Source organism: Chiloscyllium punctatum, chromosome 10, assembly GCF_047496795.1.
Source record: "Chiloscyllium punctatum isolate Juve2018m chromosome 10, sChiPun1.3, whole genome shotgun sequence".
In the NCBI taxonomy this organism is placed as follows: domain Eukaryota; kingdom Metazoa; phylum Chordata; class Chondrichthyes; order Orectolobiformes; family Hemiscylliidae; genus Chiloscyllium; species Chiloscyllium punctatum.
The window spans coordinates 41,770,457-41,794,995 of NC_092748.1; the positions used below are offsets into that span (position 1 = coordinate 41,770,457).

The following is a 24,539-nucleotide window of genomic DNA, read 5'->3' on the forward strand; positions in this document are numbered from 1 at the left end:
TTTTAACAAGATGACACATGGTAGACAGGTCAAAGAAAGGCCCATCATTCACAAGAATGATCCTGGAATCAAAGGCTTATCAAATGAGGAATCTGGGTCTGTACTTGATCTAGTTGAGAAGGATGAGGAGGGATCTCATTGAAACTTACACAATAGTGAGAGGCCTGGATAGAGTGGATGCAGAGAAGATGTTTACACAAGTAGGAGAGACTCGGACCTGAGGACACTGCCTCAGAGTAAAGGGACGACCCTGAGAACCGAGATAAGAAGGAATTTCTTCAGCCAGAGGGTATTGAATCTGGGGAACTCATTGCCGCAGGAGGCTGTGGAGGTAATTGAAAACAGAGATAGATAGTTTCTTGATTAGTAAGGGGATCAAAGATCACAAGGAGAGGGCAAGAAAATGGGGTTGAGAAACATATCAGCCATGATTGAATGATGGAATAGACTCAATGGACCAATGTCCAAATTCTGCTCTTATATCTTAATGGTCATTAGATGCAATGGGAAATGGCAAGTCAGATCTAAAATTGGTTCAGCGGCACTGAGAAAAAAATGGACCTGGACAAAGTGAATACATAGAAACTGTTCCCACTCTTGAAATGATCAAAAACAAGTGGGCACAGATTTAAAGCAAATGTCAAAAGAAGAGAAAGGTGATAAAACATATTCACACAATAAGTGGTTAAGATCTGGAATGCACTGCTTGAGAGTATGGTGAAAGCAGGTTCAATGAAGTCATTCAAAGGAAATTAGATTGTTCCTTTTCAGGTAATAATGTGCAAGAGAATGACATGAAGTGAGTTTCTGATTTGCTAGTGTAGACTCAATTATTCAATGAGTTGCAATTTTCCTTTTTGCAACTAAATGTGGGGGCAGACATATTAAATGTGGACAAAGTTAAAAATCACACAACACCAGATTATTTTCCAACAGGTTTATTTGGAAGTACTAGCTTTCGGAGCCCTGTTCCTTCATCAGGTAGCTATCATCCCAGTCAAATACCATCACCTCCATATCATATTAAATGTGTACTAACCATCCCCCACCACTGAGAAAATTCAATTGATTGTTACCAGCTGACTTGTGAGGTTTTGCAAGCATCTCAGCTATTGCAGTCCTCACCAGCAGCTTCTGGATAGTTAAAGATAATCTGTTAAGATCTACACCTCAGGGAATCCAAAAGCAAGAAAGGGGAGCCTTTTCCTTTGCTTCTGTGATCTTTCAGATGTCATCCTTTTGTCCTCTATCCATGTCTCCAATTGCACTTAGATTAGGTAAATTAGAGTTCCCCCTCAAAACTTGGTTGGCAGGTCACACTGGTTACCCAATTGGAAAACGAGCCTCTTTTCTTGCAGAAAGGCAAATAATCAAGGCGACGTCAAGTTGATTGACCACATAATTGACTTGAGATTAAGGACATCCCCAATGGGTTTTCTTGTCCAGAATTTAATTGCTGAGGTGGCAAGACTTGGGCCAAGAATCTCTTCAAGGCCATCTTGCCCCATTATTTGCCTCTTCTGCAGGTAGTGAATGGTTGGTGGAGGAAGGAGTAGGGGGAGGGAATTCTGTCTGTATTTAGATCATACATATTCAGGACCTACTCATTCTTGAATCTCTGTATGAACCAGGAGGTACTCCATAAAATCACAGAATTGTTAAACCAAATGGATTTTCTAATGAATAGACAACTGTTTGAAGAGCTAACAGAATGGAAACGACGACAGCAAATTGCTTGCATTGGAGGTCCGCACAATACCTGCCTTGATCAACTGCAGAACTGGTAGTGTACGCTGTATAAGAATTATTTTAATTTTCAGTATAGTGCATGGTGTACTTGAGTGATGTAAATTCTTTTGATTTAGGTTTACATTGTTCGCAGAAAGCTTATTTCAGGTCCGAAGACAGCTGAAAAAACTCGAAGAACTGTTGCAAAAGGTGACTTATGAAGGAGATCCAATGCCTCTGCAGAGACCACATTTGGAAGAAAGAGTGAACATTTTGATTTACAGTTTCATCAAAAGGTATAAACCTTGATTAAAACAAAAAGGCAGCTTATTTAGATATTGTAATCCAGAAGTTCTGGTCCAGAAGATAGCTTTTTAAAGAAAAAATGTGCATGGGATGTGACAATTGTTGGCTATTCTAGCATCTATTGTACATTCCTAATTGTCCTTGAAAAGATGTTGGCCATGTTTTTTTTTCCATAAGTTGCATGTGCGTGTAGGAGTGGTGGCTACATCTGTGAATCTGATAGAAAATTTGAACTGCCAGCAATAGTACTCTGGGCCTCTGTGATTCGGTTTCTTCTGGAAGGCAGTATTCAGATGGCCTAAGTGCTCATGTTCATCACGGGGACAGATAAAAGCGAATGTCAGATCTGTATAATCATGAACCTTGTTCTGGATTCCCATTGGATATGGCAAAATTGAGGAAGATTTGGTACATGCACCAGCTTTACATCGGTGCTCCTGTACTGGGTCATATAGTAAGTGGAATCAGTCCATGATAGAGAAGAGGGTTATCCCTTTGCTACCTTATAAAAGTAACAATGCTGAATCTGTATCCGACACAAGTGCAATCCTAGTCATGCTTCATAAAAAGCCCCACCAGTACCTGCGAGAGCATTACCGAAGTGGACACCTGACTAAATTTATCTCTGCCTTTTTTCCTCTGTTCAGAAAATTGCAAAGGTGTCCAAATGTTTCTTCTCACTCGACTCAAATGCAATACCTGGTAAGCTAAACCAAAGAGCAGCACTGATCATGCATGTGCCTGTAGCCTTAGCTGAAAATGTGTTGCTGGAAAAGCGCAGCAGGTCAGGCAGCATCCAAGGAGCAGGAGAATTGACGTTTCGGATATGAGCCCTTCTTCAGGACTCATGCCCGAAACATTGATTCTCCTGCTCCTTGGATGCTGCCTGACCTGCTGCACTCTTCCAGCAACACATTTTCAGCTCTGATCTCCAGCATCTGCAGTCCTCACTTTCTCCTCCTGCCTGCAGCCTTACACTTGCTCAAGGATAGGATACAGAGTTTTAATCTGGGACGGAATAAAATGTGAAACTGGGAAAAAAGAAATCATGTACGCAATTGCATATTAGCAAATGTAGTTCGGTTGTAAGTTGTTAAAAAAAACTATGCTTAGTGAAGCAGCCACTTCATTTATACCCAAATCCACAGTGATTTAGCTATTTAAATTGCTAGAAAAATAAGTTGATTTTTAAAAACTCTGCATCTCCTATGAAGGCAGTGACTTCTGCTGTAGCATGGTTCTTCAAGGGAGTTTCTTGAAGGTTCAGTGCTGGGGCCACTGTTGTTTGTAATATCCATAAATGATCTGGAAGAGGGCACTGTTGGTATGATCAGCAAGTTTGTAGATGACACGAAGATTGGTGGAGTAGCAGAAAGCATAAGGGACCGTCAGAGAATACAGTAGGATATAGATAGACTGGAGAGTTGGGCGGAAAAGTGGCAGATGGTTTTCAATCCAGAAAACTGTGAGGTGATGCATTTAGGCAAGACTAATTCTAGAGCGAATTATACAATGAACAGAAGAGCCTTGGGAAAAGTTGATGGGCAGAGAAATCTGACAGAGTAGGTGTAGGTCCATTGTATCCTGAAGGTTGCTGCACAGGTGGATAGAGTGGTCAAGAAGGCATATAGTATGCTTGTCTTCATTGGACGGGGTATTGAGTATAAGAGCTGGCAAGTCATGTTAAAATTGTACAAGACATTGGTTCGGCCGCATTTAGAATACTGTGTACAGTTCTGGTCGCCACATTACCAAAAGGATGTGGATGCTTTGGAGAGGGTGCAGAGAAGGTTTACGAGGATTTTGCCTGTATGGAAGGTGCTAGCTATGAAGAAAGGTTGAGTAGGTTAGGTTTATTTTCATTAGAAGAAAGGAGATTGAGGGGGAACCTGATTGAGGTTTTCAAAATCATGAAGGGTATAGACAGGGTGGATAGAGACAAGCTTTTTCCCAGGGTGAAGGATTCAAGAACGAGAGGTCACACTTTCAAGATGAGAGGTGGAAAGTTTAAGGGGGATACATGCAGTAAGTACTTCACACAGAGGGTGGTGGGTATTTGGAACGCGTTGCCAGCAGAGGTGGTAGAGGCAGGCGCTGTCGATTCATTTAAGATGCGTCTGGACAAATGCATGAGTAGCTGGGGAGCAGAGGGCTACAGTGCTTAGGAATTGACCGACAGGTTTAGACAGTACATTTGGATCGGCTCAGGCTTGGAGGGCTGAAGGGCCTGTTCCTGGGCTGTAAATTTTCTTTGTTTCCTTCTTTGTTTCTTTTTCATGAAAAGCAGTACTGATACCTTACTAAAATAGCAATTCTTCACGTATGAACATAGGCAGTGAGTGACAACAGGTTCTTTAACATAAGAGGTCATTATGAATGGGTGTGATCTAGTCTTTGGCCAATGTCTAAATAAGCATGCATATCAGCAGTAATCCCTGAAGTGTGTTCAGGAGCAGCGGTAAGGTGACTTTGATTTTGTCCACTGATTAACCCAATAAAATCAAATTCCCTTTTTACATTGTTGATGTCATTCCATTTGACAACAACGAATTCTCAATGGCATTTACAAAATCTGATCTGAATGGTTCAGCGTCTTGCTGGGTGGTAAAGTTTTGTATTAAGTCAAGGACAAGTAATCTTGAGGTTTTACCACAATTATCATTTTGCACAATCTAACTTTTAGCACTAATAGACTATAGTCATAATTATAATTTCAAACCCTCATAATAAGAGTGTTTATGGCCTATGTAAGTAGCCACAAATTTTATTTTCTGTTCAATTTATTTCAGTTCCTTTTTAGTAGAAAGACAGCCTTGTATGCCAACCCATCCACAAAGACCAATGGTCCTAAAAACAGGAGTGCAGTTCACTGTGAAATTAAGGTGAGCACGCTTTTTTTTCTGATTAATAGAAGAATGCTATGATGAAGTTTTATTCACTTAACATTATCACATTTGAATATTCTTGGGCTGTGATTCTGGCAGTAACAGTGACATTGAGCTCCCTGCTGCCCTCAGAGAATGTGGAGTCAGTGCGTGGGCACTTCATCTGCATTCACCATTAAGTTTCTGCATGACGATGTGCATCTGTCAGCCCTACACTGCCAAAACCTGACTGGCTGACATCCATCAGGGAGTTTGATATAAAATGTTTTTATTTAAAGTTATCATCCAATTTGGAGTCTTAGCCTGGAAATCATTCCTCCAACCTTACAGAATCCCTATAATATGGAAGCTGGCCATTCGACACATCTACACTGACCCTTCAAACAGCATCCCACCCAGACCCACCCTGTCCCTGTAACCCTGCATTTACCATGGCTCGTTCAGCACATCCCTGGACACTGAAGATCAATTTAGCACAGCCAGTTCACCTAACCTGCACATCTTTGGACTGTAGGAGGAAACCAGAGCATTTGGAGGAAATCCATGCAGACATGGGGAGAACGTGCAAACTCCACACAGACATTGACCCAAGAGTGGAATTGAACTGGGGTGCCTGATACTGTGAGACAGCAGTGCTAGGTACTGTGGGGCATAACCACTGTGCTGGAGATGCTCACTTATATCCTTTATGTTGGCATGCCAAACCTCACAAGGCACACTGACCTATAACTACTTGCAAGTTCTACAGATGTTGAAAAGGCAGCAACTCCAAGAGTAAGAATTATTATGTTAGCTGGAGTATTGCGTACAGTTCTGAGCACTGCACTGTAGGATGTGAATACCTTGAAGCGAGTGCAGAAGCAATTTACTAGAATGTTTCCAGGGATGAGGAACTTCAAATATGAGATAGACTGAAGAAGTTGGAATGTTCTGATGGAGAGAAGAAGACTGCGAAGAGATCTGGTAAAGATGTTCAAAATCATGAGTAGACTAGATAGAGAGTAGGAAGAAACTCATCAAAGAAACAAAAACAAGAGGGTGTAGATTTAAGGTGATTTGCAAAATGAACAAATGTGACTTGAGAAAAATACTTTTTCATACAGCGAGTAGTTAGTATATGGAATGCAAATTGTATAAATGTCATGCGCAAGGATATGGCAAAAAGCAGGATACTGACTCATGGGGATTAACGTACATTTAAAGGGTTGGCTAAGATATGATGGGCTGAATGACTTCCTTCCTTTAGTGCTATAACACGTTTTGGTTCTGTGATAAGAAATCCTGCCCGAGGACCTGCCCCCATCCACTTTGGGATACTAGCCCTTTACTCTGTTGCAGTCTGACAAACTCCTACCAGAATTACAGAGACAGCGCCTGCTATAATGGCTGAGTAAAGTCATTTCACCAAAGAATTTGTCTTATTCTTGAATGAGCACATGTTTTAAAAGATAAAAATAAATTGTCATTTTGCAACATTACTACACAACAACTGAAATGTTAGTAGTTTAATGTTAGCTAGTAAGTTTGAAAAGATTTTTCTTGACATAAGTTATGGCCATAAGAGAATGGAGTTAGACTCAGTGATCCCTTCCTAGACAGACACAGATAGGGAGATGGCTGTTGCAACCTTATAAAAGTTAACTCAGGGTAGCAGCTCACTAACCATCATTCCTCCAACCTTACGGTGGCATGGTGGCACAGTGGTTAGCACTGCTGCCTCACAGCGTCGGAGACCCGGGTTCAATTCCCGCCTCAGGCGACTGACTGTGTGGAGTTTGCACATTCTCCCCGTGTCTGCATGGGTTTCCTCCGGGTGCTCCGGTTTCCTCCCACAGTCCAAAGATGTGCAGGTCAGGTGAATTGGCAATGCTAAATTGCCTGTAGTGTTAGGTAAGGGGTAAATGTAGGGGTATGGGTGGGTTGCGCATCGGCGGGTCGGTGTGGACTTGTTGAGCCGAAGGGTCCTGTTTCCACACTGTAATGTAATCTAATCTAAATCCGGGAGCAACTGCAGAAAATACCTTAATGTCATTTGTAAAAGTGTGTTTTTTTGCTTTATAGGTTTTTGGTAAAGTTACCTGAGTTGAACTATCAGCTAAAGGTGAAAGCTACAATTGACAAGTATGTTAAAATAATATTCTATTTTCAATCTAATGCATAGTATTTCAATTCTGCAGTAAGTTTTTTTGGTTTTTCTATTCATTGTTTTCTTTTGTTTGCAGAGAAAGTTCATCAGCAAGAGGGTAGGCAAATAGAAGTTAAAAATTACTCAACTAATTTGAAAAACTTTGCAAGTTGTTGGCAACATTGTAATGGCATGCTCTTTATTCACAGATATCGCAAGTTTAATATATTAGGCACTAACAGCAAAGTAATGAATATGGAAGAGTCAGTCAATGGAAGTCTTTCTGTGGAATTCAGGCACCTGGTAATAAAAAATGTTTATCCATTTCAAAATGAACAAATGATGCCTATAATATAATTAATCTACCGGACTGAAAATACTAATTAGGTTTCCCTGCTTAGCGAGTAATACCGCATAACCTGATATGATATTAAACCACCAAGAATTTCCTAGATTTATTTTTATTTTGTGCTGAGCTGGGTTCTTTGGGCAGGATATCTGTACCGGCAAGTGTTCCTACACCTATTTGTGAAATAATTGGATTAGAACAGGTTTGGTCTTAGCTATGTCATCTTCCAGAATAGGCTGTTGGCATTCATTTCCTTATATGGTCACTGGAAAATGGTTAGTGAGCTGCTACCCTGAGTTAACATTTATTTGGTTTCAATCTAACATTGGGTCAAAAGGGTCACAAAAACAGAAATTGCTGGAAAAGCTCCGCAGGTCTGGCAGCATCTGTGGAGAGAAATCAGAGTAAATGTTTTGGTTTGAGTAACCCTTCCTCAGAAAGGTACTGGTTTAGAGTCATAGAGTGATGGAGATGTACAGCATGGAAACACACACTTTGGTCCAATATGTCCATGCTGATCAGATACCCCAACCCAATCTAGTTGCACCTGTCAGCACCCGGCCCATATCCCTCCAAACCCTTCCTATTCATATACCCATCCAAATGCCTTTTAAATGTTGCAATTGTACTGGCCTCCACCACGTCCTCTGGCAGCTCATTCCCTACATGTACCACCCTCTGTGTGAAAAGTTTGCCCTTTAGGTCTCTTTTATATCTTTCCCCCTCACCGTAAACCTATGTCCTCTAGTTCTGAACTCCCCCATCCCAGGGAAAAGACTTTGTCTATTTATCCTAACCATGCCCCTCATAATTTTGTCAAACCTCTATTAGGTTACCCCTTAGCCTCCGACACTCCAGGGAAAACAGTCCCAGCCTATTCAGCTTATCCCTATAGCTCAAATCCTCCAACATTGGCAACATCCTTGTAAATCTTTTCTGAACTCTTTCAAGTTTCACAACATCTTTCCAATAGGAAGGAGACCAGATTTGCACGTAATATTCCAAAAGTGGCCTAACCAATGTCCTGTACAGCCGCAACATGATCTCCCAACTCCTGTACTCAATACTCTGACCAATAAAGAAAAGCAAACCAAACACCTTCTTCACTATCCTATCTACCTGCGACTCCACTTTCAGGGAGCCTCATTCAAAGGCTGATGCTTTTGTTCAGTAGTGGGAGATGCTTCATTAGAAAGTATTTTGCTGCATCAGATGCAAATTTTAAAATGTGATAATTCAGAGAAGAGCAGGGACTTCTAATTTCATGACCAAAGTTCTTCCATTAACCCAAGGAATTTCCTTCCAGTCATTCTATGATTCTGATAGTTTGTTAACGTAGAATGCTAGGCTGCACATTAATCAGTATGTTGCAGAAATAATTCACTGTGTGAAATGTTTTGATATAAAATATATGGAAAAATATTGGTGTCTACCAATAACCATTGGAAACAAGCACCTTTAGGAGAAAATTTGAAAATGTAACTATTTTACTATGTACATGTTTTGACAGCAACTCAAAGAACAGAAATCCTCTGCAGGAACTAAAGGAAATGAGGTAAAGCTTTCAAATCCTCTACTAATCAATTCAGTTGTACTCAAAAAGCCAACATGATAGAAGAATATTTTCTGCTGCTCCTAAAACAGTAACATTACGCAGTTAAAATATTTAAAGCTTCTGAATCCATGATTTAAGAGATGAATTCTTGTTAAAGAAAGCATAAATGCATCATGATGACTGGATTATAAGTCTATAATTGTAATGCTGATGGGCTATTTCCATTGGAGCAGAAGAGGCCAAAAACAGATTCAGTTGAGTTGTTTTAAAAATGCTGAATAGTTTTGGTATGGTGAACAAAGAAGGATTATTTCTTCTCATTGGAAAGTGTGTAATGAGTAATCATCAATTTAACACATGACGGCGAATAAGCAGAAAGGTAAGAATAAGTCTTGTTATGCAGAGAGGTGTTCGAGTTTTATATATTTATATTTTATAACAATTTATTTAACCCTAACAGTGAACACTAACAAAACTATTAACAAACCGAACACTCTTCCCCTAACTAACCACTATCCTTTAGTTGACCACAATTTTACTAATATGCTGCTCTAATAACACAACCAATAGTAACAGGAAATTAGCACTTAATCTCTTAAAGTCCACACAGAAGGTCTTTTCTCCTTCCTGCAGCCTTCCTTTCTCTTTTTCCTGAATCTACTGTCTTCTCCTGGGTTGTCTTCTTACTTATTACTGCAAGTATTTTTAGCTATTTGAGACTTAGATCTGAAGGTTGATAAGTCCCCGGGGCCTGATGGTCTACATCCCAGGGTACTGAAGGAGGTGGCTCGAGAAATCGTGGATGCATTGGTGATTATTTTCCAGAGTTCGACAGATTCGGGATCTGTTCCTGCGGATTGGAGGGTGGCTAATGTTATACCACTTTTTAAGAAAGGTGGGAGAGAGAAAGCAGGAAATTATAGACCAGTTATTCTGACCTCAGTGGTGGGAAAGATGCTGGAGTCTGGATGAAATTACGACACATCTGGATAGTAGTAACAGGATAGGTCAGAGTCAGCATGGATTTCTGAAGGGGAAATCATGCTTGAATAATCTTCTGGAATTTTTTGAGGATGTAACTCTGAAGATGGATGAGGGAGATCAGTAGATGTGGTGTACCTGGACTTTCAGAAAGCTTTTGATAAAGTCCCACATAGGAGGTTAGCGAGCAAGATTAGGACGCATGGTATTGGGGCAAAGTACTAACTTGGATTGAAAGTTGGTTGGCTGATAGGAAACAAAGAGTAGTGATAAACGGCTCCATTTCAGAATGGCAAGCAGTGACCAGTGAAGTACCGCAGGGATCAGTACTAGGACCGCAGCTTTTTACAATATATGTTAATGATATAGAAGATGGTATTAGCAATAACATTAGAAAATTTGCTGATGATACTAAGCTGGGTGGCAGGGTGAAATGTGATGAGGATGTTAGGAGATTACAGGGTGACCTGGACAAGTTAGGTGAGTGGTCAGATGCATGGCAGATGCAGTTTAATGTGGATAAATGTATGGTTATTCACTTTGGTGGCAAGAACAGGAAGGCAGATTACTACCTAAATGGAATCAATTTAGGTAAAGGGGCAGTACAGAGAGATCTGGGTGTTCTTATACACCAGTCAATGAAGGTAAGCATGCAGGTACAGCAGGTAGTGAAGAAGGCTAATAGCATGCTGGCCTTCATAACAAGAGGGATTGAGTATAGAAGCAAAGAAGTTCTTCTGCACCTGTACAGGGCACTGGTGAGACCACACCTGGAGTACTGTGTACAGTTCTGATCTCCAAATTTGAGGAAAGACATTCTGGCTCTTGAGGGAGTGCAGCGTAGGTTCACGAGGTCAATTCCTGGAACGGAGGGATTACTTTACACTGAAAGACTGGAGTGACTGGGTTTGTATACCCTTGAGTTTAGAAGACTGAGAGGGGATCTGATTGAGACATATAAGATTACTAAAGGTTTGGACACTCTGGTGACAGGAAACATGTTTCCGTTGATGGGTGAGTGCCGAACCAGAGGACACAGCTTAAAAATACGGGTAGACCATTTAGGACAGAAATGAGGAGAAACTTCTTCACCCAGAGAGTGGTGGCCGTGTGGAATGCTTTCCCCCTGAGGGCAGTGGAGGCCCAGTCTCTGGATTCATTTAAGAAAGAGTTGGATAGAGCTCTCAAGGATAGTGGAATCAAGGGTTATGGAGGTAAGGCATGAACAGAATACTGATTAAGGATGATAGCCATGATCATATTGAATGGTGGTGCAGACTCGAAGGGCAGAATGGCCTACTCCTGCACCTATTGTCTATTGTCATTGTCTATTGTCTATCAAATGCCTTGGTACATTTTTAAATTAAATGGTGCCTTTTTAGAAACTTGTTTCAGAGCTTTTCTTGTTAGATGGGTAGTTCTACAATTTTTAAAAATCCCAGTTGTATATATTTCATATATTTGATATATTTTGTATATTCCTGAGGATGTTCCAAATTCATACAACATTTTTGGTTTCAGGCTGTAAACACCATCTGTAGCCCTGCCTATCAGCTCAGTCTGAAGTAATATTTCCCACAAGTTCTCTGGCTAATCCATCTGCCTAGCCAATTTTTCAAATGAAATAAAAAAAACCTTTGACATCTTTTTCATCAAAATGTGGTTTGCTTAACATATTTGTATATATCACTACCTTCTCCCTTCATATCCATCCCTTTTAAATTGACTTTTCTGACTGATTTGCAATTTCTGAAGTTCAAACTTTCTCTCTTGGTCAGCCAAGAATCTCCTCTCCCTTACCTTATCCTCTGCTTGTAACCATCATTCAAACAGTTTAATTTCCATTTCCCTTTCTTTTTCTTTTACTTCTAGCTCGAGCTCCTTCATTTTCAATTAAATTTTACCCATTTCCAAAGATTCTGATGACTTTTCCAGCACATTTAAATGCCAAGCTTTTTCTGCAAATTACTTTTCTTCACAGACATAGGCAACCCCAACTCCAGCCTATCTGCCAATTCCAGTAGCATTTCATTGTTCACCTTTTGTAAAACTCCCAAAGTCATTTCTTCCATCCCTAGAAAGCATTTAGTAAAGGAAAGTGCCATTTCTCTCACTTTTAATGTAACCAACTACAAGTAATCAAAATTAAACATATTTTCTCACCAAAGTTTTTTTTATAGATCTAGGACACTAACCCTCTATTTGAATCTGTCCAAATCCATTCAGTTTCCATACATGAACCAGCCAGATCTCTGTGGGCATCACGGTGGCACAGTGGTTAGCACTGCTGCCTCACCCGGGTTCAATTCCAGCCTCTGGCGACTCTCTGTGTGGAGTTTGCAATTTCTCCCCGTGGCTGCGTGGGTTTCCTCCGGGTGCTCCAGTTTCCTCCCACAATCCAAAAATGTGCAGGTTAGGTGAATTGGCCATGCTAAATTGCCCGCAGTGTTAGGTGAAGAGGTAAATGTAGGGGAATGGGTCTGGGTGAGTTGCGCTTCGGCGGGTCATTGTGGACTTGTTGGGCCGAAGGGCCTGTTTCCACACTGTAAGTAATCTAATCTAATCTAATCTCAGAGTCAAGCTCCTACCTGCTCAAATCTGGGACCTGAGCCCCCAATCTGGTAAAATTCCAGATGACGAACCCCCAATCTGTTACTTTGTCAGAGCATAATGAAAGCAAAGGACATTACACATTTTTTAAGGTAAATTACTTAGATATTCAAAGCAGAGGAATATTCAGGGTTTTGAGGCAGATGAAGTACAGTGAGTTTGGTTTTGGATTGCTGTCGTGAGGAACTAGCACAAACATAACTGAGTTGCCAAGTTCTCTGCTGTCAACATCTATGCTTACTTTCAAGTGCAAGTTCATACATTTTACTGATATTGTACAATATTGTCAGCATTTTCTTTCTAAGTATCGTATCAGCTTGATTCAAATTCATTATGTATATATTGACAAAAATAATTCTAGTCAACAAACTTATATTAAAGTTCAGCTGTATTAAACATCACACCTCTCTAATACGTACATCTCAATTGATTACTTGTTAAGCAATCATCCCTTCTTGAACCTTTTGCTAAATTCCCATCAACACGATTTTTATACAGTTACTTGTTCTTTTTGCTGAGTCTTCCTTTTCGTTTGTCACTTTTCTAATTGTTGTTACTTTTCCCAATTTTACAGGGTCCTCTGATTGTGACAGAGGAACTTCATTCAATCAATTTTGAAACACAGTTTTGTCATCAAGATTTGGTCATAGATTTAGAGGTGAGTTGATTCATGCACTTATCAGGAGATTACATCAGTGACATCACATCAGCCTACTAAGGTTACTTACCGCAGGATTCTTAACCCCTGACCTGCTCTTGTACCATAGTTTTTATTTGGCTAGTCTAGTTCAGTTTGTGGTCAATGGTAACCAGGTGTTGATAATGAGAGATTCAATCATGGTAATGCTATTAAATGTCAAGGGGTGATAGTTATTACTTGGTACTTGTGTGGCATGAATGTTACTTAAATTTTATTAGCCCAAACTGAACATTAGTCATGAATGATGCTAAATATTGTGCAATCATCAGCAAACATCCCTATGGCTCTCTTGATGTAAGAAATGTCATTGGTGAAGCAGTTTAAGTGGGTTGGTCTTACAACATTGCCCTGAGGAACTCCATGCAGATGTCCTGGAGCTGAGATGACAAAACTCCAACAACAACAACCTTCTTTTATGCCAGGAATGACTCCAACCAGCAGATGGCTTTACCCCTGACTTTCATTGACTCTTGTTTTGCTAGATTCCTTGATATCAATGAAGTCACTCTCACTTCAACCCTTTTACCCCTGACTTCCAATGACTCCCGTTTGACTAGATTCCTTGATGCCTTGATGTGAACGATTGTCTCCCTCACCTCAACTCTGGAATTCAGTACTCTTGTCCATGTTTGGAAAGCTATCATGAGGTCAGGAGCTTCCATACTGGCAGAATGAAAACTGCCTCTCAGTGAGCAGCTCAGTGTTGAGCAAGTGCCAATTTGATAGCATTGTTATTGACCCCTTCCATCACTTCACTGATGATCCGGAGTAAAGTGAAAGTGCTAGGTTCGTTTTGTGTATGGGACATACCTGGCAATGTTCCACATTTCCTATAAATCTCAGTGTTGTAGCTGTACTAAAACAGCTTGGTTAGCAGCACTGTACTGACATAGTACTGAGAACATGTGCTACAAAACTGGCTGTGCTCCAAGCCAAGCTGTTTTATTGGGGCACATATCCTTTGCAGTGTCAGTGTCTTCATCTATTTCTTAAAATCATATAGAGTAAATTGAATTGGCCAAAGACTGGCATCTGTGATGCTGCTGACTTCCAGAGGAAATGGAGATTGACTATCTTCTCAGAATTACTGTTGGAGATTATTGCAAATGTTTCAGCTTTATCTATTATTGTGATGTGCTGAGCTTCCCCATCATTGATGATGGAGATATTTGTGGTGCCTCCTCCTTCAGTGAGTTGTTTATTTGTCCATTACCATTCACAACTGGAAATGGCAGCACTGCAGAGCTTAGATTTGACCCATTGGTTATGTATTTACTTAACATTATCTATCACATGCTTCTTATTCTGCTTGGCATATCTGCAGTCCTGTGTTGTAAATTCACCAGGTTGACACATTTTTTTGGTATGCCTGATTGAGTTCCTAATTGGAGTAGGAATCCTCCTGCTGGGATTTCCTCTCTACGGGGCATATTTAATATTTACACCTGTCCAGGTCAGGTGTACATCTCACTGCTAAAAGCTACCAGCTGATCAGAGGCTGGCTGCTCCCTCTTCCGGCCAATGCACCTGGAAGCAGTGGCTGCTTCCTAAAAAAAATACTTGGGTCTTTACCAGGATCATTATAGAGAAAGGTAGGTGACATGGGGTCATGGGGATCGGATAGCCAGAGGGTGGATGGAGAGAACAGGGGGCCAGTGGCTGTGGGTTGTCAATGGATTATATGTCCCTTGACCAGACATCCAGTATTTTCCAACAAGGGCCTTCACCCACCTCCTGCAAGGTCAGAGGCAAATCAAATGCTACATGCTTGTTGGTCTCTGAGAGTATTGAATTCTCCAACCATCACTCACTGAATGTCCAGCAGAGGTTGGATGAAGCCCTTTAAATGGGCATTAATTGCTTTCCAAGCATATACTGGGAGTAGTGGGCAAGGCTGGACGCTGCACCCTTCTGCTATCAAACTGCTCCCCATCCTCAGAATTCACTTTGGGAGGTCATTAGTTCCATCTTTTGTACTTTTCTTAGACGATTGATGTGTATTATGTTGAAGTTAACCGTTGTCCTTGTCTTTATATTTAAATGACAGACCAGTTCATTGCCTGTAGTGGTCATCTCCAATGTAAGTCAACTGCCTAGTGGCTGGGCTTCAGTTATATGGTACAACATGTTAATGAATGACCTCAAGGTAAATTCATCAATCATCTTTTTTGTCAGCATAGAAATGAAAACATTGTGCACACCATTAACATCATACCTCTTTATACATTTTTTCATGTTTTCCATTTTACGTGAATTTGTCTGCATTATAGTGTATCCTGCCGATGTGACCTTATCATTGCTGTAATTACATCCTTCTGCCAGGAGTGGCACTGCTTCCCCCTACTACCTGACCTGCTGTGCTCTTCCAGCTCCACATTTTATTGATTGTGACACTGCAGCAGATTACTTTTGCATCTCCCAGCGTTAGTTTGCAGAGAAGCTCCAACAGCTCTAGCACTCTGTCTCAAATTGTTAAATTATTTACCAGAACAACTTTTAATGTAGGAATTTGCATTTGTTAAAGGCTGAATGAAAAATTGCCAAAGCCAAGTAAGAAACGTTTGTGAGAGAGAGTTTAAAAGAAACTCATAATTAGAGAATGTGGAAATACGGGGAAGCAATGACAGAGCAGATTAGTTGAAAACCATTTCTCTGACAGAGATATAGATAATTCTATAAGAAATGCTTTTCACATTTTAAATAAGCTTTATTTTCCAATTGATTCTAAGGAGATGGACATTGCTTGTAAGGCCAGCATTTGCTACCCATGCATAGTACCTCATTGCTTGAAAATCTTTAACCAGTGTCCAAGGTCTTCAATTTCCTTGTTCTAGAATTCATACATACTCCTGAGGCAGATGACATTCATCCTCACAAATACCAAGCAATCATGTCCCATCCCATCAGGGTACCGTCAACACTTCATTTTTTTTCAGTGACAGCCTCCAAACAACTACCCACTATTTCTACATCTAACAATCCCTGGCTTGTTCTTGCAGCAACACCCCAAATGCTGCCGTGTTCATGTTCTTAGCCTCAATTGATATTGTACCTTTACTCACAGTGCTTTTGGAACCAGAGGCTCCATGATACTCCCTGACCACTGCCCCATGTTGCGACATGGTGACACCATCTCTTATACCCACTAGTCCTCTGTAACTGCTTTTCAATTCCTCCAAGTACTACGGTTGCTCTTTTCAATATTCTTAGATTCTGCAAATCCTTTCTGATTCCTCTAATCTCTCACATCATGCAAGCAAAAAGAAACATTAAGTTTAAGAACTAAACAAAGCCAGTTGTGTGTGTGTGTGTACGCATGTGTGTGAGTGAGAGAGAGAGATATGCAAAAAAAGCTCCATGTATTCTATCTTACCTTCCAGTGTGGGTTTCTGCTTTAAATGTAATGAGGGTTTCTGCCTCTACCATTCATTTAAGCAGTATGTTCCAAATGACCACCACCCCAGGTGGAAAGAATTACTATTTAATTCCCATCCAGTCCTTTCATTGACGACTTTGAATCTTTCCCCCTTGCCCTCCTCTGTTCTAAAGCAAACAAACCCATTCCTGGCAGCACTTGCATAAATCCCTTCTAGAAACAGAATATAGGACTAAAGTAGACAACTCGGCCCTTCAAGCCTGTTCCGCCATTCAGTATGATTGTGGCTGATCATCCAACTCAATATCGTATCTTCACCACATGCTCTTTGATCCCTTTTAGTCCGAAGAACTACATCTGAATTCTTCTTGAAAACCCCATATTATTGCATCCTCCCAGTAATTAAGATAATAGTCAATTTGCCATATTCACAGTTTTCCTCCCTTGGCCTCTACAGGAAATGCCTTCTCGTGCTTGGTGATTTCAACATTCATGAAAGCACATCATGCTGTCCCTCCTCTAAGCTCATTGCCCTGTTATCCGTCCTAAATCTCACATTTCCTGTAAATTCGCCAACCCATATTCACTACTTCCCTTTTAACTTGTCATCTCATGTGGTCTTGCTTCTCCCATCAGATCAGTTATCAACAGGGCCATCTCTGATTGCTTTTTTTTATCCCTCACCAGTCTCATTCCTTTTTACTCTCCAACACTCTCTCCTGTATCTGCCTCTGGAACCAAAGAACTATTCCACAATTCACAACCAACTTTCAAATTCTCCAGTATTTGCCCCTTTGTTTGTCACAGCATTTCAGAACAAATGATCTGTCTCCTCAGTTTCACTGACCCACCCTGGCTACTAAACTATAACATTTTGATTTTAAAATTCTCATTCTGATTGACACATCCCTCCATGGAGTGACTCCTCCCTTTCTTTTGTAATCTTCTCTTGCCTAATAATTGTTTAAGATATCTAAGCTCAACCAATTTTGACCTCTTGGGCATCCCTGTTTAACTACTCCACCTTCAGCAGCTGCATGGGCTCCAACCTCTGGAATACCCTTTCTATGCTTTGGACTGAACAGTAGACCAAGCTTAATCAGCTGAAAGATCTACTCCTGTTCTCATGTTCCTGTTAACTTCCTAACCTAGCTTATACTATCTGTAACATTGGGGCTCCCTTGTAATGTGTTCCACAATTCTGTAAATGTTTTCATCGGAAGTTCATCTGACATTCTGTCTTGAAGCTGTTGTGCAGCAGTTTCAGCAGGCTGTGCAGGAATTTTCCCCTTTAAGTTGATGCAAATGCGCGGACACTCAAAGGAATTTTAAAGATCTGTGCACTTAAATAAATCACTTGTCTGCTTCAGAAAAGAATTAGCAGATATATCATTGACTTCCCTTCTTATTCAACTTCCCAGTTTGGGATTGTCGTTGAATCCTTCATGATGGTGAATAAGTTGTCTATATCAATTTTGTCAGTTTCCTCAAAATTCCTGCACTTTTGTAATATCATGAATTTTCTAGATGCTTTTCATCTTTCTGAGAGTATTAACAACTATTCTTTGATTAGTTGCTTAGACTGCATAAAATACATTGGCGTATGAGCATAATGTTTATGGTAATAAAAGTGCATGCATTTTTACAAGTGGCTTCACGGTGTTTGATAACCGATTAACTGTATGAGAAAACTGTTATTGCTGGGAATACCCTGTTAGTATCTGTTAAAACAAAAGTCAGATGTTTTAGGTGTAACATCTAACAGCAGCTCTATTCATTTTGATAAAGGTCACACAAGAAATGCCAGCTTGTGTTTTCTCTTTGCTGTTAGAATTGCTGGGTATTTCCAGCATGTTATGTCTTTGCCTGAATATATTGAAAGGTAAGTTGCTGAATTTGTTGTGTCTCTTGCATTTTGCAGAATTTGGCCTTGTTCACCAGTCCTCCTACTGCTACTTGGAGTCAGTTGTCAGAGGTGCTGAGTTGGCAGTTCTCTTCCTATGTGGGACGAGGTCTGAGTTCTGACCAGCTCAACATGTTGGCAGAGAAGTTGCTGGGTAGGTACAAGGAGATCAGTAATTAGCTGGATTTGGTTGATACATCTCAATGCACAAGTACTTTCACAAATAGAATTAAAAACGAGAAACCAACAGATTGAAGTTTCAGGCCTCCCTTGAAAATTGTGGGCAATAGCTTAATGCTTTGTTGTCACCATGGCAATGTTTTCCTATCATGGATCACCAGAATAACCCAAAGCCAGGCAACAGGACCATTTAAAACTTTGGTTATAATCCCATGACACACTTAGGATTCCAGTTGCTAGTTTTGGCCTGACGTGTGTATGCTCTGACCAGAGCATGGCTAAAATTCTCAAGATGTAAGGAAGCCTTCAATCTACAGAAAGGATTCTGGGCACGTTTCATTCCTCCTAATTCACCTTCCTAACACTGCAACCTCTTTGAGCAGGCAAACCCTCCCCGTGTCAGATTAAAATTGCCTCCAATTTCTCATAGAATACACCTTCAGTTATTCATGAGGTCACATACAAGGTTTCATTGCAAGTATTTATTACTTAACTCAAATCTTCTGTTTTTTAAGATCAGTCTAAAATTTTTCGTACTTCATACTTTTATCTACTCCAATTCAGCAAGTAATGTAATCCAAGCGTCTAATTATAAGGCTTATGTTTAATGTTCAGCATGATTGATAGGTTGGTGAACAAGCACCACCTGCTGCTCTCCTCAGTGTACTACACCTTAAGATGAGTATTAGACTGTCAAAAGGTTGAAAATGGAAAGGCAGGAGGAACCATAGGAGAGAGACAGAAGATTACTGTCCAGCCGCAACATGAATTCCTATACTCAATGCACTGACCAATAAGGGCAAGCATACCAAACGCCTTCGTCACTAGCCTGTCTACCTGTGACTCCACTTTAAGGAACTATGAACTTGCACTTCTTGGCCTCTTTGTTCAGCAGCACTCCCCAGGACCTTATCATTAAGTGTGTAAGTCTTGTCCTGATTTGCCTTTGGATTACAGCACCTCATATTTATCTAAATTAAACTCCATCTGCCACTCCGGATCATCAGCCCTTCTGGTCAAGGACCCATTGTACACCTTCGCTGTCCACTACACCACTAATTTTGGTGTCATCTGCAAACTTGCCAACCATACGTCCTATGTTCACATCCAAATCATTTGTATAAATGACAAAAAACAGTGGACCCAGCATCAACCCTTGTGGCACACCAATGGTCACTCATCTCCAGTGCGAAAAGCAACCCTTGAGAATGTAACAGTGAGCTGCCTTCTTAAACTGCTGCAATTATTTGATGTGGGTACAACCACAATGCCTTTACAGTGGGAATTCCAGGACCTGACCCAGCGCACCTGAAAGAACAACAATATGTTTCCGAATCAGGGTGGTGAGTGGCTTGGAGGGGAACTGGCAGGTTTCCACATGTTCCCATGTATTTACTGCCCTTGTTCTTCTAGATGGAAGTAGAAGGGAATTTGGAAGGTACTGTCAAAGGAGCCTTGGTGAATTTCTGCATTGCATCTTGTAAATAGTAACACTGCTGCTACACTGAGCATTGATGGTAGGAGAAGTGAATGTTTCCAAATGTGGTGCTAGTCAGGCACCCTCCTTTGTCTTGGGTAGTGTCAAGCTTCTCCAGCATTGGTGGAGATACAATTATCCAGGCAAGGAGGGAGTTTCCATTCACATTCCCGACTTGTGCCTTTTAGATGGTGGACAGGCTTTGGAGTGTCAGGTGGTGATGTACTCACTGTAGGATACCTAGCCTCTGACTTTCTCTTGGAGCCATAGTATATATTCAGCTAGTCAAGTTCAGATTCTGGTCAATGCTAACGCTCAGGATATTGATAATGGGAGATTCAGCAATGGTAGTGCCATTGAATGTCAGAGGTCAATGTTTATACTCTTTCACACTGGAGACAATCATTTTAAGGAAAATAGTACATGCCACTTATCACTATGCCTGGAGCAGTAGGTGATAATCAGCAATAGGTTTCCATGTTTGTGTTTTGCCTGATGCCATGAGACATCAATGTTGAGGACACCCAAGGTAACACTTACCTGTCTCCATACCATCATGCCATCACTCTGATGGGTCTGTCCTGTGACAGGACTTGCCCTGGTACGGTGATGATGATGTGTGGGACACAGTCACACACAGATTTATACCTTTCAATCATTGCCAGACTGTTGTTTCATTAGACTGTGGGTCAGTCTCCCAAATTTGGAATAAGGTCCCAGAAGGTTTTGCAAGATTGACAGGGTTCTGTTTGCCATTTTAGTTTTGGGTCCTAGGTCAATGTTAGGTGATCCATCAAGTGGTTTTGATGCAATTGAATGGCTTATTAGGCCATTTCAGAGGGCAATAAAGATTCTACAACATTGCTGTGAGTCTGGAGTCACACACTGGTCAGAGCAGATTTCCTTCTTTAAATTATATTAGAGGGCCAGATAGGTTTTTAAATCAACCAACAATGGTTACATGTTCACCACTGGAATAGCTTTTTAATTCCAGTTTTTAATTTTATTGAATTGATGTTTCACCATCTGCTGGGGTAAGATTCAAACCCATGTCACTATCATGGCTGTTCTAATGGCAGGTTAGGACTGTGTCACCTCTTCCATGAAATATTAGCATTTGGTTGTTTGTAAATTGAGTAGAAAGTATTATTGCAAAACTTGCATTTTCAGTCATTTAAATTTACCACACCTTTTCAATTTAGTACCCCAGCAAAGTTCACTTTGTGTAAAAATGTTCACTGTAACAGATAATGAAATATTCTTTACGCTAATTAATCCAAAAACATTTGAAAAAGTAATGCTGTTTTCATTGGCTATTTTTCAGTTCTTCTGTGGGGTTTTACCACACTGCAAGAGTGAATTTGCTTTAGAATTGCTGCCAACAAAAACTATCTTTCAGTAGTAAACTTGACAAGTCAGTTAATTCTTCTGTCACTGTTCACAAAAAATAGTTTATTTTTAGTGCAGTGGAAAATCATCTATGAATGACCATGTTTTGTAAGGCCTACACACTCAGCGTTCGCTTGTGTGTATGTTTGAGCTTTTTTCAGGTAATTCATGATAATCAATAATCCTATTGTAAGGATTGTGCCAAGAGTTAAAATTGAGTAATTTGTAGACTTGGAAGTGAAAATAAAAAATTCATGAGTGGTGAGGTGCATAAAAGTGAGGAAATGTAAAGTATTAGGGTTGGGGAATGGGTCTGGGTGAGATATTTTTCGGAGGGTTGATGTGGACTTACTGGGCTAAATGCCCTGTTTCCACACTGTGGGAATTCTATGATAAATGATTGACCAATGAAGGTCTGCTCTACCATGTTGCTCACTGGCTGCCAAGATTCTGCAAATGGGGCTGTGTATTGTGGTATGTTGTTGAAAATGTCTTTCAATAAAACATATTTCTTTCATCTTTGGGGGTCAGTTCAGCTCAGTTGACTCATGAGAATGTGGCCCTCTGATCTGGTAAGGCTATGGTGACATAAGTACATAACTTTCATTTACATTGTCGAAATAAAGGAAAATGAATTAACTTAACCAAAATAGCTGCACACACATGGAACATGTTGGTGCATTAATAAAGAGCTTATAAGGTCCAACCAATGACCAGTTTAATCATTAACTGTTAAGCACCCAAGTAGCATAACATTGTGATAGCGAAGGGAGTTTCCTGTTGCCATGTAAGGAAAAGTTTTTTGTTTCAATTTTCCATAAAACTACTGGTGACCTGTTATAGAAGCCGACTGATCCTCTGTTCTGTTCATTTTCAGTGACTAAATTATATACACGAAACAGTGAGTCATGTACCACGTAATGGAACCTCATTTATTGACCGAATGTAATGTCATAATCATTAGCCATGCCTTTAAAGTGCAAACATTTGTTAATTATGTTAAACATCATGCGCTTTGTACCTTTAAACACGTAACCTGTCAGCTCTATACTGGTGCTGAAGATGACATATCAAATAGGTTATAGAATGCAGTGTATAACTCACCTCCTGATTCTACAAAGACTGTACAACACCTACAAGGTGCAGAACAGGAATGCAACCTATCCATCACATAACAACCTATCCATCACCCTCCAATGTTCAGTCCCTTCACCACCTAACCATAGTGGCAGCAGTGTGCACCATCTGCAAGTTGCATTGCAATTACATATGGAGGCTCCTCTGACAGCAACTTGCAAACCAATGACCTGTACCACCTAGAGGGTTAAGGCAGTAGATGCATGGGAAGAGCAATCCCTGAAAATTCTCTTCCAAGTGGCACACCATCTTGACTTGGAACTGTGTTGCTGTTCACTCACTGTTGCTAGGCCAAGTTACTGGAATTCCCTTCCTAACAGCACTTTGGATGTCCCTATACCCAAAGACTGCCATGGTTTAAGAAGGCAGCTCACCATCACCTTCTCAAGAACAATTAGGATGGCGATAAATGTTGGCTGAGCCAGAGACATCCACATCCCATGAATTAATAAAAATCCCAAATGAACAGAATGGAAGTGGAACTGGGGAAGAAGTTGCTGCTGCCCAGTACAACACCTGAAGTCTTTGATCATCACTGTACCACACACTCAGATCAGTGATGCTAATGTTGCAGCATGATCACCATGATGTAGGGAAAGGGATCAGTAACTAGGGTGAATTGGTGGAGAGTCAGTACTTTGGTTCGGCACTGAGTATAACATGGGACAGGTCAACACCCCACGTTCCCCAACCCCATCCCCTGGACACCTAGAAACAACTTGTCAGGATTTGCTTGTTCCACCTGCTGTTTAATTAATTCCAATGGATATTAATTTTCATTTTAAGAGTCTCAACCGGTGACAAAGCAGAAATCCCATCTATGAGCATGCCCACTATTGACTTAATAACGGTGGAGGTGGGTCCCAACTCACTATCCCCCAACTTGATGAAATGTCCCTGGTTTGAAACTCTCCCATGAGTGGAAACATCCTTTCAGGATCTACCAGACCAAACTCCCTGAACACATTCCAATAAGACCATCTCACATCCTATTAAGTTCCAGTGTGTATCTGGCCCAACCCTGTTCAATGTTGCTTCATATGACAATGCTTATTTCCCAGGAATCAGCTTAATAAACCTTCTCTGTGCTGTTGTACTGTTGTCATTGCAGGGTATATTTTTCCTAGGTAAGGATATCAAACTATACACAGTGCATTGGTTGCAGTCTCACCAATGCCAACAGTTGTAGCAGACTTCAATACATTTAAACTAAGCCTCTTGATAATAAAGTCTAATATTGAATTTGTCTGAATATTTATCTGCTGTATGTACAAGGATGCCCAAATTCTTTGTTCCTCAGAATTTTGCAGTCTCCCGTCTTTCAAATAACATCCTGCTTTTTTTATTCTTCTTGTCTAAATTAACAACTTGCTATTTTTCTTCCTTATCGCACCATCTACCAGACATTTGTCCACTCACATAACCTATTCTAATTCCCTTAGCAAACTCTTTGCATTCTCCTCACAATTTACTTTCCTGCATATCTTTGCATGATCAGCAAATTAGGCTACAATGCTATTTATCCTTTCATCCAAGTCATTAACATAGATGGTAAATAGTTGAGGCCCAGCACTGATCCCTGTGGAACTTCACTAGTTATACTTGGAAAAATTCATAGAAAAATGTCAAGGATTGTACCATTCATTTAAAAATCATAAAGCTAAAAGCATGCAATTTATCTATGGCTCTTTGCCTCAAAAGAGAGTGAAAAGAAAATGACAGAACTTTAAATTACAAACTTTCTGCAGAATGTGGATACTTTTGACACCATGTACAAATTTTAATACCCTCCCTTAGTGAACTGTACAATCCTCGATAACCAAGGAACAAATGCGCTT

At 40.5% G+C, this 24,539-nt stretch overlaps 1 protein-coding gene across 1 annotated transcript in view; it reads left to right on the forward strand.

The window, feature by feature from the left end:
- The window catches only part of LOC140482065 (signal transducer and activator of transcription 4-like), a 107,326-nt gene that overhangs the window by 68,512 nt on the left and 14,275 nt on the right, over nt 1–24,539 (forward strand). Inside the window, exons 8-17 of the mRNA XM_072578973.1 lie at nt 1,632–1,783; nt 1,866–2,024; nt 4,824–4,916; nt 6,981–7,040; nt 7,142–7,162; nt 7,254–7,347; nt 8,904–8,948; nt 13,114–13,197; nt 15,287–15,385; nt 18,537–18,672. Of these exons, the coding sequence (XP_072435074.1) occupies nt 1,632–1,783; nt 1,866–2,024; nt 4,824–4,916; nt 6,981–7,040; nt 7,142–7,162; nt 7,254–7,347; nt 8,904–8,948; nt 13,114–13,197; nt 15,287–15,385; nt 18,537–18,672 (943 nt within the window). The remainder of the gene's footprint in view (nt 1–1,631; nt 1,784–1,865; nt 2,025–4,823; nt 4,917–6,980; nt 7,041–7,141; nt 7,163–7,253; nt 7,348–8,903; nt 8,949–13,113; nt 13,198–15,286; nt 15,386–18,536; nt 18,673–24,539) is intronic.